The sequence below is a fragment of the Perkinsus marinus genome (assembly GCF_000006405.1).
Source record: "Perkinsus marinus ATCC 50983 genomic scaffold scf_1104296943502, whole genome shotgun sequence".
Taxonomy (NCBI): Eukaryota; Perkinsozoa; order Perkinsida; family Perkinsidae; genus Perkinsus; species Perkinsus marinus.
Window position 1 is genome coordinate 13355 of NW_003211810.1, and position 19405 is coordinate 32759.

At 49.2% G+C, this 19405-nt stretch overlaps 5 protein-coding genes and 3 non-coding genes across 9 annotated transcripts in view; 1 reads left to right on the forward strand and 7 right to left on the reverse strand.

Annotated features, from left to right (window-relative positions):
* Pmar_PMAR019502 (electron transport oxidoreductase, putative) overlaps positions 1-785 on the reverse strand; it is a gene marked incomplete at both ends in the record, with an annotated part of 3132 nt that extends 2347 nt beyond the window's left edge. Inside the window, 6 exons of the mRNA XM_002781134.1 lie at positions 105-209; positions 254-343; positions 397-467; positions 520-631; positions 676-725; positions 773-785. Of these exons, the coding sequence (XP_002781180.1) occupies positions 105-209; positions 254-343; positions 397-467; positions 520-631; positions 676-725; positions 773-785 (441 nt within the window). The remainder of the gene's footprint in view (positions 1-104; positions 210-253; positions 344-396; positions 468-519; positions 632-675; positions 726-772) is intronic.
* A 3045-nt stretch (positions 786-3830) lies between these two features.
* On the reverse strand, positions 3831-3912 carry Pmar_PMAR019503. The gene has a single exon. It is a non-coding gene; the product is annotated as a tRNA-Ser (tRNA).
* Positions 3913-4385: 473 nt separating this feature from the next.
* On the reverse strand, positions 4386-4467 carry Pmar_PMAR019504. Its single transcript has one exon. It is a non-coding gene; the product is annotated as a tRNA-Ser (tRNA).
* Positions 4468-5424: 957 nt separating this feature from the next.
* On the reverse strand, positions 5425-8171 carry Pmar_PMAR019505 (hypothetical protein; the record flags this gene model as incomplete). 2 transcript variants are annotated; one of them, XM_002781136.1, is made up of 9 exons in its annotated part: positions 7923-8171; positions 7643-7875; positions 7413-7534; positions 7257-7369; positions 7033-7123; positions 6872-6975; positions 6659-6828; positions 5673-6611; positions 5425-5516 (listed from the first exon to the last, which is right to left on the reverse strand). In XM_002781136.1, exons 1-9 carry the CDS (start codon positions 8123-8125, stop codon positions 5425-5427), a joined length of 2067 nt encoding a protein of 688 aa, XP_002781182.1. In that variant the 5' UTR covers positions 8126-8171. The 2 variants fall into 2 exon arrangements, with proteins under 2 accessions (XP_002781182.1, XP_002781181.1); XM_002781135.1 differs by having other exon boundaries at positions 7413-7537.
* A 312-nt stretch (positions 8172-8483) lies between these two features.
* Positions 8484-15162, reverse strand: Pmar_PMAR019507 (hypothetical protein; the record flags this gene model as incomplete). Its single annotated transcript, XM_002781137.1, has 24 exons — positions 8484-8710; positions 8753-8845; positions 8954-9025; positions 9155-9336; positions 9570-9682; positions 10934-11045; positions 11091-11255; positions 11280-11331; positions 11585-11618; positions 11716-11826; positions 11875-11916; positions 11962-12042; positions 12180-12224; positions 12278-12354; positions 12922-13034; positions 13219-13312; positions 13363-13457; positions 13680-13761; positions 14261-14383; positions 14433-14574; positions 14618-14770; positions 14812-14936; positions 14982-15061; positions 15112-15162. The coding sequence occupies 24 exons, from the start codon at positions 15160-15162 to the stop codon at positions 8626-8628; spliced, it is 2322 nt and encodes a 773-aa protein (XP_002781183.1). The 3' UTR covers positions 8484-8625.
* Positions 10406-10479, forward strand: Pmar_PMAR019506. Its single transcript has one exon. It is a non-coding gene; the product is annotated as a tRNA-Arg (tRNA).
* A 483-nt stretch (positions 15163-15645) lies between the features above and the next one.
* Positions 15646-16062, reverse strand: Pmar_PMAR019508 (hypothetical protein; the record flags this gene model as incomplete). Its single annotated transcript, XM_002781138.1, has 2 exons — positions 15646-15944; positions 16014-16062. The coding sequence occupies 2 exons, from the start codon at positions 16060-16062 to the stop codon at positions 15646-15648; spliced, it is 348 nt and encodes a 115-aa protein (XP_002781184.1).
* Positions 16063-16233: 171 nt separating this feature from the next.
* Pmar_PMAR019509 (Protein C14orf29, putative) lies at positions 16234-18222 on the reverse strand (the record flags this gene model as incomplete). The annotated part of the gene is made up of 9 exons (XM_002781139.1): positions 16234-16295; positions 16333-16348; positions 16531-16641; positions 16683-16850; positions 17196-17281; positions 17503-17564; positions 17611-17734; positions 17786-17900; positions 18112-18222. 9 exons carry the CDS (start codon positions 18220-18222, stop codon positions 16234-16236), a joined length of 855 nt encoding a protein of 284 aa, XP_002781185.1.
* Positions 18223-19405: the final 1183 nt, after the last annotated feature.

A 19405-nucleotide genomic window follows, 5' to 3' on the forward strand; every position in this document is an offset into this window, starting at 1 on the left:
CGTTGGTGACAATATGAAAATTCGTATGTAAACTCCTTGAATTAGCGAGCAAACTCCTGAGCTCGGCTGAGGGAAAGCGAACACATACTCCAACACTGACTCACAATGCTAGAGCCGACCGTATCGATCTCTGTATTCACAATCTCCGCAGCATCACCGTTCTGGGGAACCTCAGTAGGCTCGAAGGCAGTTGGCCGGAAAACAAGTACCTAGGCAACGACCATCAACCACATAAGGGTTTTCGACAAACTACTTTCACAGGGTCCGAGGACTTCACTGTAGCGATCACATTACCAGCATACATCGGCCTCTTAAAAGTGTCATTCGAGATGACCTTGATGACCTGGAAGAGCAGAGCCAAAATAACACTAACCCGATCGCATCATTCCGATTCACATCAGTGATAGGCTGGGTATCTAGCATGGCTGCTGCCCGCGGCAGAGAGTCTCTGATAACACTGCTGTTGCCTGAGTTAAGAACCGGATCCCCCAACGAGCATGAAACCCTAGAAATGAGTACCAGCGACTACATTAGAAGCTCCCGCCTCCTTCGTTAGCTTTACAACGGCGTTAGCAATAGTGTCGGCTGCTGGGTGGTCCAGCGCGGCGTCACCAGGGTTACAGTGATAGACCTATACCGTGAACGTCGAGGGGCTAATACTGGTATCCAGCTGACCTTCTCAACCCCAGGTAATCGAGCTGCGGCTTCTGCAGCTTCTCGCGAACCTATGAACAAATCGCGAGGTCTGGTTCCTTGCATCATAACACCTTACCTCCAGCAAGCATAACGGAGAAACTTTTAGTCAACTGGCTAGCTGCTGTAGCAGCACAGAGAGATGACTGAAACTGAGCTATGGACGGTAACGGGAATGCTGAACTTTACCTTTTCTAATTTGCCTCCTCGTTGCTCCGCTACAAGGATGGTTGAGAAGAGCCTCCTGGTTGTCGGTGATCCGGAGACTCCCCGAGCTATCGTGCTCGCTCTTAAGGTACTCGATGCTCTAGACGCTGATGATAACATCTCTTATGCGAAGAAAAACTCGATTAAAAAACCTATCAAGGAACACGACTCATACCACTCCTCCTCCAATTAACACCACATATACCCCCGCAATAACAACTTGATAATAACACGGACCAGCGTGGCTTATGAACTGCACTCACAGAAGCCTTCAACCTCAGCAAACCCCCGGATGTCGGGAGGACATGCTAGCACTGCCGATTCACAGAAGACTTTGTAACTCTTCTTCGCGAGAATTCCTGATCCCTTCGCCCCATCCTCGTTAACCCTACCGCCAGCTCACTAACATCACTCCGCAGCAGTCTACTAGACCTGGTCTTCTTCCTCCACCGCGAAAACTCCGATCGCGAAAGCCTTTCACCGAGTCTCGTACGTTGAGTACATAGGATGCTCCCGATTTCGAAAACTCTGCTATCCATCCCAATCACAACTAAGTTTGCATTACTGGAGAAGGCTAGGGCTTTATGCGCCGCGCAGAGGAGCTGAGGAATGCTTAGAGCACGCTAGAGCTGCAAGATTTTGCGAGAATATACCACTTGTTATCAACATTCCTCATTCCATGTCAAAGCGCATCTCTGAACGCTTGGTCACATCCAAGTCCCGCAGTGGACACAGAAGTACATTACCCAACTTTCGAGGTTCGGCACATACGATCGGGAGGACCTCTAGCTGAGGCTTTGAGTCTCTGATCAGCCCTTCAACCCGAGGATCAGCCTCAAGCAGCGAAGCCACGCCTTACCCTCTCCCAAATGGACCTTGAGAGCGCCTTAGACGAAATATTCGACAACGATATAGAGCACAAACCGCAAGGACTCAAGAACAACGACGCTAGCAAAACTCGAAGGAGATCAGAAAGAGCAGCGGCCAGACGCCGACGTTCAAGTGCCTCAGGTGGACCCATTACTGGTCCACTGGGGTGCTGCCTCAGCCTCAGTAATCCCTAGGTGCATCTAGGAATAGTCTTGAGAGCATTGAAGAAGGCGAACTGAGGTCACGCCGAGGCAGCCTGGAGACCAACGATATCACTCCATCGGGCGTAAAATCGTCCTCCCCTCTTCGAAGTATTGACTAACTTCTACTTCATCAGAAACCCAAGATGCTACAGACATCACTCAACGGCTCTGGCGTGGAGATGGTCGCGGAACGACGAACCAGCAATGGTGAGGCATCACATAGCCACCGGGCCAAGCCTGTTCGGCCAGGATTTGGGCCGAGCCCTGAGCGGCGCGAATCAAGAAGGCACAGCGTTAAACGTCCGGAAGGTGATCGTGAGGCTCCACTCGATGATTCCGAGCAGCCTGTCAACCCGAGCAGTTCAGGAATCCACACATCTGCTCAGCAACGTGCGAAAGAGTGCCCATTTATAGAGATGGAAACACGCTGCCGCTCAGGGCCCCGCAGATCCGCAGTTGCAGAGTACATTGCTATCTTAACGGGACGAGATGGCAGGGAGGATCGTGATGGGTGAGGCCAGGAACTGAGTGAGCACCCGCCGCTGTGTTGGAATAGACGACCTTGTAGGATGTGGCCTACAACAGAGCCGAAACAGGAAGACAAATCATCATCGTCGAGGTATGTCAACGCCGGGCCAGGCTACAAGAGATAACTGCTGCAGGTCTATGTCACCCGTGATCCCCAATAGGGCGCCGAGGCCAGCTGATCACAGAGAGCCGTCACTAAGGCATGAGCCACGCTTAGCGCAGTGGGATCGATGGTCTCAGCCGGTACGTTTAGTTCAGATGTGTACTCCTCGCCAGATAGCGGCTCGGGGAGGCGAGAACAGGCGAGCAAGGAAAGAGTGGTAAGGCTGATTTTACGTCTTTGACCGTCTCTAGAATAATAACCGCACATGCATATACTATTCCGGAAAGCGCTTGACTGTTAGATAGGGCTGGATTCATTGATAGTGCTCGGGTAGGAGTAATCCTATTGTCAACAGATCCCACAGTACCGGAAACCTAGCAATGAGTCTCAAGAGGTAAGAGAACAGCGAGCAGGAGCCCGTCGTGGTTCGACCGAGCACAGATCGATAGCCGAGTGAGTTTCCTCACTAACTGGCCTGATACTATACTATCGTTTATCAGATCGCACTCTCGAAAGAGCCAAACCGAAATACAGGAGTATTCAGATGATCTTGGTGAGCTCGATGCTCTTGACGGGTTGAGTCCTTAACAGTGTACTCGGAAGCAGTGACCGCCTCAACGAAATACCGCGAACTGGAAACAGAGCGGGCCGAGATGGTTCGCGAGTGCGAACGGAAGGATCAAGCGATAGAGGCACTCCAGAACGAGATACAGGTAGGGCGCGACTCAACAGCTATACATTGCGTAATGCAATTTGCCTCGTGAGCTCGCTTGATAGGAGTTGAGGGCAGCAAATGCCGCAATGAAGAAACAGTTGGTGGAGACGAACGAGGACATCGTGGACGTCTGCGAAGCGCTCGAGCGATCGAAAAAGAGAAGCGTGGAGATCACTGAGCAGCTCGCGTCAAGGCTTCTTCAGCTGCGTGTGAGCTCCACGAGCTAACAGTCAACGTTTTGCAACATGTCCCCAACTGGCCATGTCCGGAATCATTTCTTACCAATCTACGATGTTGATTATTAGTGCTCTCGAGTGGGAATTTCGGGCATAGCGATGGTTTCTTGCTGTGAAGTATTTCATACGTTTGCCTCGAGTACGGATGCGTTCAGACTCTCCACATTTGATGGTCTCTTCATGACGCATTCCCTCTAGGATATCATTGTTCAAGTGCTACAGACCAATCGCTGATTGGATTTTCGGTTAGCATTCGTACCAAACCGACTAAGTTTCGAGATCGACAGGAGTCGAACCTGCGCGGCCAGAGCCCCGTGAAATTCTGATCTACCTCCCTAACCACTCGGACACTCTTTCATACTATTTTTATTCTTTTGTCAGGATTGGACCCGTTGGTTTGAAACCTATAGATTTCATCTCGCACTTCACTTGTTGCGATCGGCGCCGCCTTAAACGGACGAGGCCATCAAAGAATGTATGCAAGGTGCCCCGGAGAGACCGAAACGGAAGTTAACGGAGATGACCGAGCATATTCCAGCCTCCTCCACCTTGCTGAGGAGTCCTCAGTGAGGAGTTGATGTCCCAAGTGTTTGAATAGACGTGCTCTGGTCTCGAACTTGTGATAGGCGTGTATTATTTTCGAATCGCCCCGACATTACATCATGTAATTCCTGAATGACATACCATGTAATCTACGTGATGCACGTTCCTCAAGACCCCAACCTGAGCATGCTATGCATTGGATCCTTGCCCACCAATGTTTTAGCGAAGCACGTGGTTGCTTGGTTTCTGGTCGCGAGCAGCGTGCTCAAAAAAATCGCTGCTTTGAACGACAGCGGCAGGATTCGAACCTGCGCAGGCAGAGCCTAGTGGATTTCGAGTCCACCTCCTTAACCACTCGGACACGCTGTCACATAGGCTATGCAAAGACCTGTGCTGCTCGAAAGCTCCCCCTTGGTGTCTGGATTCTCGCTACGACTGGTCTTCAACCCCGACTAGAGATCGACAGTGACAACATTAGAGCCTCCGTGAAGTTCACGACGTGAACAGAACCCATTCGATATCGGTTTTGGTCTCGTTATTCGCTCGAACAACTTTTCAGGAGGAAATTCTGAAGGCTGTTAAAGTCTGACTTCAGGATTCGTTTACGGACTTCGTAAGCAAGTTAGAAATGCTCGATAACTAGGTAACAAAACGCACAATTAAAAACGAAAGGTATCGCAAGAGTGTCAAATTGGTACATAACATGAACACTGCAAAAGCGTGGTTATACTTCATCCTTCACGGATCGAAGAGGGCTTCTACCACAATGAGGCCCGCCTTATTGGACGAAATCTGATCTACATCAGGGGACGTGAAAGCGAACCTCCCTGAGAGGCTAATAACAGTGCCTGATGCTCTTATCAACAATGCGCCCAAGCCCACGGCGTGCATCCAGTGATTGAAGCTTGGGCTCCCAACCCAGTTCATCAGAATGACCTAACTGCTCGACGAGCAGTTAGGTGTTACGTAGCAGTTAGGTGGCAGTTACGTGAGTGACGAGCAGTGCTCGTCACTCACTGCCGAGTGAAGTAGATGGGGAATGGGTACTCAACCCAACAAGATGGGCCTTGAGAGCAGTTTATCCGATTCCAGTCACCACGGTGAGGCTAATGAAGTGGCTTCCACCTCCTCACCGATGGTATTCATTCCATCTGATATCACCTTACCATTGACTATCACGCAACAGTCAGTGACGATAGGCTAAATGCACTACAGAATCCCTCGGACTTTGAAGAATCACAAATCGAAACACTAATCAACCACCGAGGAGTATGTAGCATAGGACAAGAAAGTTACAACGACAGTGCAGCTAGCGACGGGCCTCCTTCAGCCCGGCCAGGTCTTCAAGTACCCGCTAAGGAGGGTACCAACTCCAAACATCCAGAATAGCAGCCGTCCATACAAGAGAGCATCGACGACTGAAGTAAAATGGGCTCCCACGGCTAATGTTCTCGCCTAATGGCTGTATGTTGATCGCCCGGTTGCCACTTCAAAGTCCGCTCTTCTGGCTGAAACCTTCTGCGGCAGCGAGTTCCGGCGATTTCGTCCGCTTGATCGTTGGCCCTTCCTATTACCAGGGAGCATCGGAATGGGCACTTTCGTCTGAAGTTCGCTTTCGGCCTCCAGATGGGACTGCGCAACCGAAGGGCTAGCAAGTCCCAAATCTTCATCTTCACTCGTTTCCTCAGCCCAGTCGAAGCTTGTCGACATTCTGAGCTTTTGCTCCATCCTTTCTTCCCTACTCGGCTCGGTACCCGTAGAGTCGCTACTCTCCCTGACTTCCGCCTTTCCTCCCACATCCACCTCTATCTCCTTACGCTCGTGCACACGAGCCGACCCAGCAGCAGCAGCGTTAAAAGACCGCTCAGCGAATAGAGATGGTCGCCAATCCAAGGCAGCCTCTCGTTCCACCGAGGCATCACTCTCCGCCTCCAAAGCACCACCCATACGAGCCGACTGTGTGTTATCGATCACATTGGCAACCTCATTTGGCCACACTGCGTGGGCGGACCTCCTTGCTGGGTCCATCGCGCCCTCAGGACTTCTCCCGTTGGGTATCCACTCCCCAGCCATATCTTCGCTTGCGTCTCCACTACTCGAGTCGTCGATGGAGCCAACACTTGGAGAGACATGAAAGTCTATCCCTGCAGACCTATTCCTCGGCAGAGGCAATTGCAACTTCGGCACCACCCGCGGACGAATCTCAGCTGCTGGCTCTTCGGTATTCACAGAATAGTCGGGCGAGCGCAACGTCGATAGCGTATCAGCATCTTTACTGATACCAGACATCTCCTCGTCGTCCAGTCGAGCATCCGAAGCCTCGTGTACTGACCATTCACTCTCGCATGGAGTTTCGTCCTCCCGACGCAGACTGGGAATCCAAGCCTCTTCTACCGAGTAAATTCCATCACCATCTTCGCCTTCATCATCATCATCATCATCGCCATAAACACGGCCATAAATCGGCTCTTCTGTCGTAGTTTCCTCTCGAGAACCACTGTCCTCATCAACACCTGACAGGACTCCTTCCAATAGCCATAATCCTTTCAAAAGAGCACACCTGTGGGAGCCACCACCACTGACTCATCCGGTAGGGCCTGCGGCTTCGGAGGCATCCTCGGAGGCTTGCCAACCACAGCGCTGGGTACGACAGCTCGGCGAGGTTCCACCGGTCCCCACTTCCACCACTCTGCTGACAACGGCAAGGTTACCTCCCTTGCTCGGTTGTACCTCAAGGAGACCTCTGCCACCCATAGCAGAGAGCATATACTACTCTCGTCGCTCCGCTTTAGGCATTGTCTGCACAAACGTTTCCAAGAGAGTCACCTCCTCAGCCTTTTGGGCCTCTATCGCTGCATCGGAAGCGTGGAAACCAATCTGAACAGCTCAGCCTTTCTCAAGATTCCCCTCAACAGACGTAACACTGCTGCTCACCTCGGTGGTCCAAAAACCCTTCTCCTTCGCAGTTCGAGCAATCGCTTCCACATGTACCACTTTCTGGTGAGTCTTCAGCAAACGAACGATGCTGAACAGAAACTATCCTCCCACACTGATAGTCCACCCCTATCTGACGACCTTCCGATCCAACCCTCAAAGAAAAAGACCGAAAAGAGTATCAAACACTAATCACACAGAGGAGAAGAGACTTACGATTCTACCTCTTAACCAGAGCCTTCCGTGCTTTGTCATCAATCGCTGTCACCAACTCGATCCGAGCATAGCTCGACACGCGGAGGTACACTACTAGTGCCTCAGCAGTGCCATCTTCCGCCTGAACACAGCCTTCACAGAGCTCTCTCCTATACCGTTATCACCATAGCCACGGACAACCGCAGCCCCGAACGTCGGGTCACTGCCGTCCATATTCCTTTTCCCGTATCTCCCTCAATGTGTACTCCTGTGATTCGTAGCAGCTCATTTATTGCCTCTGTTTTGGCTGCTGAACGAGGAAACATCTCACCTCAGTCTACCCACTTCTTACCATCACTTCGCATTCAAGAAGGCTACTAACATCCGAGAATATTCCTCTCAATGTTTTTATTACCTCCTTCACTAGACGGCCGCACATCGTGGACGATATTGAACTGCACGTCCTTCTCTATGTGATCTACTCTACTCTCCTTCTTATCAGTCGACTCGTGACGCTCTCTTCTGGGGTTTCCTTTCGCCGTCCGATGCTTCCACTGCTTCTTACGCACACCCTCGGTCGCCGGGCGGTCCCCCAAAGGCCCATTAGAGCTCCCGTGTCGATCGATCCACAGCGTCCTCATATTGATTCTGAACAGCACTACATTTCCTTTTCAACCAAGACACCATCCGCTCACCCGCCGAAAGCCACAACCGCCAATAGGGTAATAGCGATGATAAAAAATACAAAAGCAACATCGGCCATCCGTCCTCCGAACAGAGCGACGGAAGCCTCTGGCGCTGTCATAGCTGGTTTTGGTACTTTAGCTTGCATCCCCTTTATCGTATGTATCGCCAAGACACTAGCAATACGGAAAATCACTCTGTGCGCAGACAGCATACAGAAAAAAGGAGTAAAACCGGGTATGTGATAGAAAAGGCAATCTGAAAAGCCAAGAAAAGTTTTATTCACAAACACCATGGCCTCCACACAAGAACCGAGACCCTTGCCGATCCACGACACAACGCATGCACTCGAGAGAAGAGCTTCTACATCAACCGATGAGTGCCGAACCCGAGAGTCCAACCAAGCCTTTGCATAAGGAGCTTGAGCATTCAGACTATCATATCCTAGCACCCCTACACTCATCGTATAAAGCGATGGAGATTCAGATATCAGCGACTTCTGATAACCAAAGACTAGACTGGAAAGTCGTTAAATACCCCCTTCCCATTGATAACGCGAGACCATCGGGCGTCCCGAGAAACACCCACACTACCCTCTCTTCAAAGCAGTGAACAGGATGTGCACGAAATGCAACAACAATGTCACGTCCGTCAGGTCAGTCACAACACGACACGGCCCGACTGTCACCCCCTACAGAGGACTACTACTACTACCTAGTAGCTCTGATGAGCCGGCAAGGTAGTGCCCGTCGAGGGATCGAACACCCATGGCTTGGGTTCCTCTTCCTTCTTGCCGAGCCTGTTCAGTGGCACTCATTCAGACTCATAGCCCCAGCCTTACTTGATTTGCTCCAAAGCCTCCTTCGCCTTCGCAACCACACGATCATAGCGCCCTAGCTCTGCTCGAATAGAGATGAGATCCGTCTTGTCAAAACTGAAAGAGAACTTCCGCCCCAACCACCGTTGCATAGAAGACCACGTATTATGCGAGACACTGTGGGCGCTGTGATATTTAGAAGTGCTGAGCAGTTCCCGAGACTACCGGCTTCCATCCGGCTTCCACCCTAATGGAAGAATCGCAATCTGCGGGGAGTCTTCAACTTCCATATCGTATCTGACGAAGAGGTGAATCACTTGGGTGTGAAAAAGCAGAAACACGTGACAACCGCAATAGCAAGGGAACTCAGGAAGTCAACGATGAACTCAACGTGGCAAAAGAGCCTCCCGTCATTAACCGACTCACGCCGCGGTAGGGACCTCATCCATATCAACTTTATAAAAAGTAGCCTCAGGGTAACTTGTCGAGAGCTTCTCAAACTCCGGCTCGAACATCTTGGCACCAGTAGACCACTTCGCCGCGAACCATCCAACCATCATGTGAGACGTCTGCTTCAACGCCTCGTAATCCGCGTAGTTATTTATTCGCTGAGGAAAAGTCAATTACAGCACACTGTCATTTCAGAAACTCAACGTATAGGATACATATTGTAAACCCGAAGAGCATCGTAAAATCTAGTGACGCATCATCCTGTGAAAATTTTCTTGCCAACTAATGGCTTCGATTTTGAGAGTTCGAACATAGACTTTTCTCATTGGAGTGCTCTTCGGGTGCATTGAAGTTCAATCCTTCCTCGTTTGAAACTACGACGCGAACTCACCTTAACAGTGCTACTACCACCGACAGCAGCAGCTGAGCAAAAATTTCTGCCAAAGCTTTGTAGACCGAACCGTGAAGCAGAGGGAAGCATCATTGGCAAGAAGAATGACCTCCCTAAGAGATAATAAAGATGCTCACACACAAACCACTTTCGAGTGATTGACATTTGCACGAAAAGCTTTCGTGCATTTCATAGACCCCTAGGCCTCCTGGAGAATTTTGAGATAGGCCCAGGAGTTTGGACATATTTGGCCTCTCTAGCGGTCAGTTTACGGACTCCAAGCTACTTGTTCTGGTGTGAAATCTAGCACGCTCAACCTCCGTAACTGTAAGGTATAGTATGTCACCTAACGGACGTCGATGTGAGTACAACATGTCCATGCGTGCATTGATAGTAGTGATAATGTGAGTAAGACTCTCGGAAGAGGTTCCTCGTTTTTGCGAGGCCGGTCGGCCGCAGCGCTCATCTCGACAACCTGTTCACGCAGCGCGTCAAGTCGTTCTGGGACAGTCAACTTGCTCAGGCTTCTCCAACAAACTTTGATAGCAATCGCACAAGAAAGGAATAAGTTGAATAATAACTAGGCGTTGATGGTTATATGGATCACATTAAACTCCGCAAATGGGCGGGTACTTGCGCACTGAGCTCTTTACGTCAACATATCAGGTTCTGGTTTTAATCACGTATCGGTTGAAGCGAATTCAACGTATCAAGGTTGGATAGGCGATTACCACGTCAAGAGCGTCTGTGCTATCGCATTGGAATCTCGAGGTTCATCAGAGATGTAGATAAGAGAATTGTGGGGATGTAGCGGCAACTGAGCGGTCACAAACATCGCCCGATTAGTTCAGCTGGATAGAATGTCTGCCTACGGAGCAGATGGTCGTAGGTTCGAATCCTGCATCGGGTACTTATACCTGCGATGTTCTTGTGTGTAAGCATCTTTCCCTTATCCACCAAAGAACCGCCTCAACAAGCACAATCAACTTTTCGATGCAAGTGGCAGCAAGAATGGTGTGTCAGCTAAGTGACCCACGCGTGCTCGTTATGTCATGATCGAAGTTGACTGCGCTTGCTATATCGGCATCTCACACGTACAGCTCTGTTGCAGCTCGCAGGAGCCTGCTGGCAGCTGCTACAACGTATCTGTAGAAATTTCGGCGTTCCCTTCTCAATACTAGGTATAGGAACTCAACCAACGAGCGTAATCAACAACAGATTCCATTGTGAATCAATCTCATGTGTTTGCACACATTATTCGGCGTACCGTCTAGGAGTCAACTAGATCGCATGAACGATCAATACCAATGCACTCATCAAGCCGCTTGTTGGGAGTATCATAACTGCCCTATTCCTCTTGCGACCTTCTTCAACCTCTATGCGCATCTCCTTGATAAGCCCGCACATTTTCTTGCACGTTCTACTGTAGGCTTCCTTGTGCGGCTTCGATTGGATGTAGTTGCCATACAAACCGCACTAAGAGGAGTAGCGAATGCTGAAATACTGTGGATACAATCTTACATCGCTTTCACAAGTCTCATCAGAGATGAGGTCCTTATTATAGCATATGCAGGTATTGAGCGATGGGTCGGTCTCGTTACCCATCCACATCGCTTCTGGCAGGCGGTTCCCGGCGGCGTCCCTGGCCTCGTCCGACAAGACACTAACACAGGTGGTTTCACCGCACTACAGCAAGCACGGAATATTTACCGAGTCACGGCAGTCTTGCTCGCGTTTCCCAAAGAAGTCATTAGCGTTGAACCTAGGAAGAGTCACAGATTCCTACTCTGCTATAATATTCGTTAAAATATACCCTCATTTATAATCAGATAATATCAATGTCTTATAAATATCCAATATTATAGTATATTAATATAATATCTAATATGCCGATGGGCGTACGAAGCCTCTCGTGACAGCTCGAAGGTCGGTACAGTTCCCAAAGGAAAGTCATACACAAGGAAAGGTCAATACAGAATGCAAGAGATGTCGAATCAGCATTGTTGACCACTTACGCTCCAGTGGGTTCAGCTTGCAGGGCAGCAGTATCTGCCAGGAAGTTGTGCACTTATCAGCCACCCTTGCGACAGCCCCATGTGAGTGTTATTTCTCCCACTACTAGCCAACTCTACACTAGGAAACCTACCGGGGCCGGTCGTGTCTGGTTTGGTGATGCTACTACTGTCATCCTTCTGCACATCCCTCGGACTGTGTGGGTTCACCTCAATACCCGGCATGGTCACGGCCGGAGCTGGCCCTACAACAACGATCGGTCCCTCATCACTCGACAGTTCATACCACCCACCTCCACCGGGTGTCACAGTTCTTCCTCCAGAGACTCTGTCACCTGAAGAGACAATGCGAAATGCTGTTAGCGACGAGTGCATCGTACTTCCTGTAGTGGGTCTTGTAGTCGACACTTCGGGCATGGGTGGTCGCGTGATAGGACTATTCGCTCGCCTGTGCTCGAATGCTAAAGAAAAACCACCGGCAATAGTAAACCAGCACTGCCATATCTTGAACCCGACTAAACGGTGAATTCACCATGTCAACAATGTCAAATTACAAGTAAATCACTAAGAACAACAGGGCATAGAATCAAGGTATTACAATCAAAGGCTCGGTCCGTCTGCCATTCCTCGAAGTGCCTCCAAGCTGAACCAACCGAGACCACTACACAGTGGGCGAACAGATGAGTTCATCCTTACGCTCAGTGGCGTCTCGACCAGGTACTGTACGTACTGCAAACCGCGCCGGCAGCGAGGGGATGCTCAAGTCGGCTGACCTGACACGTAGTAAACAACATCACTGCTACTGTCAGCCATACGCCCTGCTTCCCTACAGGATCTGCAGAAGACTCGCTGCGTTGCACAGCATTTCAACGGCTAAAAAAACTAAGCTATGATGCATACACGTACAAGTTTCCATGCGAACTTTGGTAGAAGTGCACAGAAACCGAACAGAATTTTCCGAAATTTCCACAAATTTTCCATATTGTAGTTGACCATATGTACATTCATCCCCACACTGCCCTAGATTAACCAACAGCAACGCCTCTGTCCAGTATAGGACGCAATGAGCACAGGATAAGGCTTGCTGGTTCATCATACTACGAGAAGAGATAATACAAGGCAACAGCGGAGAAACTCCTTTGCTGGTTGTGTCAGAGAAACAGCGAGTCGTCTTTAACTTCTATGGACTCAAGAATGAGCCACAGATTCTTCTCCAGCACCGAACTGGTCTCGAACCCACCGGCCGATTGTGAGCCATGGGTCAACGTTACTACCATATCCGAGGAATATTCTGAAGGGAATGATCATTACAGACTCCGCAACCAACACAGATCTATTACGTGGCATACGCCTTATCCCCATCGCCAATGGTGTCCATTTGAGTCCTTCCTTGTCGTGTATATGACGCCCGTTCACCATAACCTGCCAACAACACGTGTAGGAGGTGCATTCCCTACAGACGATGGTGATATCGTGTACATTCCGATAGAAAAACCCTAAAGTGATGCACTCACAAATGTCTTTGAGCCTAGGAGATGGATTCCCTACAGGCATTTTCCGATGGAAAAAAACGTCAAGTGACGCGTCCACAAACGATCTCGCATGATCAGCGAAGTAGATTCAGCATCGAATTTTACCAGGGAGTCTCCATTCGCTGCCTTCCGACAGCTAATCTCGTCGATGTCATACGATACACTATCAGTGGCTTCGGCTAGGTCGCTGAAGAAGTGCCTGGGAGAAGAGACCCGGGTTCGATTCCCAGGGGCTCCATTTCTACCAACCTTGCAACCTCATCAGACTCCTTGAGCTCCTCTACGAAGTTCAACAACTCGATCACAAGACTAGCACCAGAATCGTCTACCACATTGGTAAAGACCTGAAACCCAATCATCGGCAATCCTAGGCTATCGCAACCAGCGTGGAAAATACGGAAATTGCAATAAATTTTGGGAGTTTCTTATTGATTTCTATACACAAATTCCTATATAAACTCCTATAACTAGTGGAGAAATTCCCGACTGTCGAAAGCAAATATACATTCCTCCAACACTGATCATAACAAAACATCAAGACCAAACGAGCTACGCCCTGACTCTACCTCCTGGTAATCAGGCACAGTCCGTACAGTGCTGGAGTCGGCAAACCCCTTAGGTATAAGGCATTCAATAGCTCCACCGTACCTGACCCCAGAGTGATCCATACCATCATCAACTAACTCGTGCGTGTGAATGATAGGACAGAAACCCAGCCGCCCTTGAAAGACTCCCATGCACAATCGTCCACAAGCATTTTCACCAACTAGCATAGCAAGGGCCCCGTCCTACAGCTGTTTATCCTCCAAATCTCCCGGCTCCCATTCAGAAGGGTAACTATTTTCTCGACGACATTCTCTATTTGACATTAATGTATATGCAACAATTCTGATCAAACACAAACTGCTTCGCTCCGCCCACTCTTTATAAACTCCCCACATCAGATCAGCAGTGAAACGATAGTAAATGATCATTCAAGACTACCACTGCTACTCCAGGAACGTGGACGACCGCCACCACTGGTGGCGGTCGCATAATGCTATACAATGACGTAGTACTTATGATACCACACTTTTTACGTAAGTCGACCCGCCTCTAGGCAGCACAGTCTCGAATCAGTATGAGCCTTCTATGACTCTAGTCGGACCCTTCGTCATCCCCATCATCGTCGCTTTCCGAATCCATCGCGTCAAGACTGTCCTCGTCTGTCTCCATAGCAACGTCATTATCATAGGCAGCATCATCTCCACCGTTAGGGGACTCGACGTACCTGACCAGCACGGACCCTCCTCCCAGTGCTACTCTCATGCGGTACGTACTTCGCCAAGGGCTCGGGAGGGGCCACCTTAGCTGCACGCTGTTGAGTAGTGCATACGTTAATCACTGCTTGGACTCTACCGTGCAGCTTGGACAAAGCAGAGTAATACGCAGTACGTTGGTGGAAGGACGCCAACAAGGGAGCTGAAACTGGACGTTCCTCACAGGGCAATTACTCTCCTACTACCAATAACTGCTTTGGTGTCCTCAGGATGCCCAGAGAGGTAGCCAGCATGGACCAACAGCAGATTGCGTGTCCATTCCGACAGGACCACGGCCCGAGCGGGAGACTTGTCCAAAGCGATGCAAATGTGCGACAATATCTGTGCAGCTTCTGGACCTGATGTAGAGCTCTAAGACTAAACTCATCGCCCATATTACCAGTGATGTCCCTCGCAGTAGCTGCCATAACAGCATTGTTGGTAGTATGAAGGACCCGATCAAGAGCCATGGTGTCCCCACCAGCCAAGCCTTGTCGAACAAGGGCCGCCATAGACGCCGAGGATCTGCCAACGAGGTCTACTGGGAGCCTCCAAGGCGTATCAGCTTACCTCGACTTGTCAGCCGGTCGCTTCGCTTTCTTCTGTGCTATGAGCTTCTCTTCAGCCTCCTTGCTTTGCTGGGCCAGAGCCTGAAGGACCGCCGTCCCAACTCGGCGATCGCTGATACCAGTACTACTACCTTCATCTGCTCCTCAGTGGCCGCACGCTTCGACGCAGGTAGCTGAACCATAGTAAATGAGGGACTTCAAGCCTAATGACAGGCCCTACGACACGACACAGCCGCCCTATCCAGAACTAGTAACAAGCCCTCTCAAAGGCGACAACGTGACGATTACGCATCTCCCTCTAGTTGGATCGCTTGATTTGATGCAACCTAACTGCCAGTGCATAACGGAAGTGCATCACTTCTGACTGTATTGCATTGCATACAACCTTCCTTGCATGTAGGGCAGAACTCCGGGACCCTACGACAGAAAGTGTCACGCGCCACGAAATTACGCGCTCGCCCCAACAACGCAAGAACGAGCAGCAACCCAACTGAATGTAGATGACATCCAGTGCTCATCGCTCATAATATAAGACGCCCTTTGATCTCTACCACTCATGGACCGACAGGAACCCAAAGCGGACAGAAGTAGTAGGAGAATGAGGTGTTATGATACTATAATACATTTGATACAAATCTTGACGACAGTACGACTCAAATAGAACGTCACTCTTCCTTCGAGGGCTTCTCCTCAGAATCCTTCTTGGGAACCTCAGTACCCAGATCAGGGCCATCCGAGTCCACTCGGCTGCTACCCTCACAGCTCTTGGGTTCCTCCACTTTGTTTTCGTTACGAGAATTATCATCGTCGGAATCATTCAAATGGAGTAGGTCCACGTCCTGGGGTAGAGAACTAACCGACGAGTCTTGCCGAGCACTCGAAGCGGATGGTTCGTCCCGTTGGAGACTCAGCGCTATCGCTTGTTGCATCATCATTTCCTCCTCATCTTCACTCTGGGGGAGACCTAAGGAAATCTCGCTTTGTGGCAAAGTGCGGACATCCGGGGTCCAAAGCGCTTTGATCGTTCCATCACAGACACAATAGTCCGTGGACAAAGTCGATTCTTTAGATAGCTTTCCCATTCATAGAAGAGAGTATCACTAGAGGGATGACGAAACTCCAAGAGTCCAAGTGTCTTACCGTAATCATCGAAGGCTTCCTGCGTTGGTCGTACCATGTTCAACCCCAGAGGTTGACCTCGGCTATTCTGATCAGACATAACTAATGACACTCCACCAGGACGAGAAATTACCTCAGTTCTCAACGGCCGCCGCTGAGGCATCGTACTTGGGGGCGAATGAGAATGGTCGCGAACCTGTGGGGCCACCGGTAGGGGACCTGAATGGGTTTACGAGTGATATTAGCAGACTACGAATAACGCAGAATTACGACAAGAACTTCCGACAAGTTCCGAACACTGCAGAGTATTGAAAAAAAATATCGCCACTGAATCTGTAAAGAACTTGGGTCTGATCGAATTGTGGTCCCCTTCTACTGTGACCTGCATAAAATCGATCATCGTCTCTCTGGGTTCGCCAACTGGGTCTTACCAAATTCTTGTCACCAGCGTAGGCGTCATACAATGCCCGAGCATGATGGGGTTTCACGAAGGTGTCACCCTCGGCAGCTACGAAAAGTGCAGGAATGAAAGTCCTGTCAACCTATGACCGAATTCACAGCGGAGCGAAGCAATAAATCTTACATGTTTTATGGGCACCAAATCGTTGATGTCGAAATCAGCTCGGCTTTTAATAGAATTACGTATCATACTCATCGCAATGTTAACCACGAATTTCGGCACTCGAAAACCACCGAATTCTATTACCAACTCTTCAGCTACTATACGCAGATCTTGGAAGGGCGAATCCAGCTGAAGAAATACAACGGCACGGTATCAGGAATCAATCGACTTTTTGGACCTATCGTGAGGGCTCTCTTTCTGATACCAATTTTCTGTCAATTCACAGGGCAAGTGAGGTGACCGAAATACCGACCCGCCAGCCAGCACTCAGCATTTTATGCAAGGTATAGCAACAAGCCTCTTCGGATTTCTAGTACAATTCTACGGATCCTGACAAGCTCTCACCCTACGAGCGACATCCTGTCAACCACATATGCGTCATGATCAGCAAGTAGTCATTATTCCCAATCGCGAAAGCCCCAAAGGGCACGTGCCACGATGAGAGCTAAAGACACTCCTTATAATATTCATTACCACCATCCCGGCTATACTGGGGTCCCTGTCACCATGTAGTAGTGCTGTCGCCGCTCCCATGCTACGACCCCACAGACCAATGGTGCCTGATAAGGGATCATGTGAGGCTAACTGAGAGGCTCGGGAATCGTCGAAATATATGTCAGCTTCTGAGGTCAAGAGTCTCCTCGCTGAACATACGAATTGGGCCAGAAGTGTACGAAAACTAGCGATGATTTCCCAAAATTTCCTCAAAATTTTCATACTGTCACCAACACATGTAATTGACCATGTGCAAATTTTCCATACTGGATTGAATGCAACTTACTGACAGTTCCCGTCGCTCTGAGGTGCTCTACTACGCACGCTAGATCGTCTTTTTCGAAGTAACTGCATGCACGATATGTCCGACGACGCGTTAAAATAGGATGCTTACCCTAAGCTCACGTACTCTCCATCAGATCTCCCCGAGCCTGCGAAATCGAAAGTAAAAACTGTGATCCCAAAGGGCAGGAGGACCGGAAGCGCAGACAGGCCCTCAATGCGAGAACTGCAGTTTCCTGATAGTGTGTGAAGGAATTTGCATCTCTCAAGTGTCATGGGCATAATACCGTGGAGATAAACAACACAGGGGAGCTCTTTGGCCGGTCTGCGTTCCGGTTGAAACCAACTGCATTGTAAATGCTTTCCATAAGGATTTTCCAGCACGAGATCAGTTCGGTGGATCTGATAAGCAATCGAATGTGAGAAGAACGGCCCGAGCCTCCTTCCCTACTACTACTACTACTACTACTACTACTACTACTACTACTACTACCACTACTACTACTACTACTACTACTACTACTACTACTACTACTACTACTACTACTACTACTACTACTACTACTACTACTACTACTACTACTACTACTACTGCTACTACTACTACTACCACTTGTCCCGCTATTCGAAATCTCTTAGGGCCCAGATCCTTGAGTTCATATCGATCCCTTGGAGGCCGTATAATCGCCTTCCACAGCTCTGCGTACTGGTCTGAGATGCCCATACAAGAAAACTGGCGCAAAGCAATAACTGCGCACTGCGAAGATTTTCACTCACCCTTAGACAATGAACTTGCTCTATGGATGTGATTCTAAAGTTGAGAATGAATTTTGGCGCTCCCTCGACGGCTAATACGACTTCAGAATTTCAGGAACTTCCCAGAATCAGCAGCAATTCTGAAATCGTATTAGATCGAATTTCCTAATAGGAAGTATTTGCCATCGAATGCCACCGGTGACCTCCGCGGCTTCAAAGTCCCAACAAGCGAGGATGCAAAAAAGAGCGAAATAGACGCATATCGACAGACGCCTTCTCGAGGCTTTCGCTGAGTATTCATATCGTTGCTATGTGTTAGTTGTCGTTAAATGAGACTGTCCTAAATAACGAGCATTACATGATACAACAATCACGTCCTTTTGCTCTAATCTCATGTTCATTGAATCTATTCTGGACCTCCGAATCGATCCTAGCATCGTGTTATACATGTGAGAGGCGATTCTGGAGAGTTTCGAAATGAACGACCCCTGAGTGGTAGTCGCCGTCAGTAGACAGGGAATAGAGACTATCTTGCAAATCTTGGATTTTCTCAACGCTCCGCCAGCATGAACAAGCTTGGCTCAAGTGACATTGGAATGTATGTTAGTCTTCCTCAGCTGAGCTCAGGAGTTTCCTCACTAATTATAGAACCTTACATACGAATTCGGGTAGAAGTGTATAAAAATCACTAAGAAATTCCGAAAATTTCCTCAAAATTTCCATATTGTCACCAACACATGTAGTTGGCCATGCGCATATTTCCTCGTGGTGGTGGTGGCGTTAGCATCTACGATAGTTGCATCATCTACCGACGGGGTGCGACAGTGTGGATGACAAAATGCACATTCCTTAGCACATGATTCGTTTTGAAGTAGTCTTACGTGGCAACGGCATGGTTATCTCGTTGTTCTCTCATTCAAGGGGAAATTTTTTGTGTTTTTCCCGTCATTTTTTCGTGAAATTCTGAACGGATATTGGAACTACATAGTAGAACTCAATGGGGCTCTATTCTATTCTAATTACTCAGTGGGGTCTCACCCGCGTTATGAAACTCACGAGCAGTGGTGATGCTAGACGAAGTCGAAATTTACAAGAAATTATCGTTGAGAATTTTACGAGCGCAAGCCATCCTAGGCCTACTGTCAGCTCTG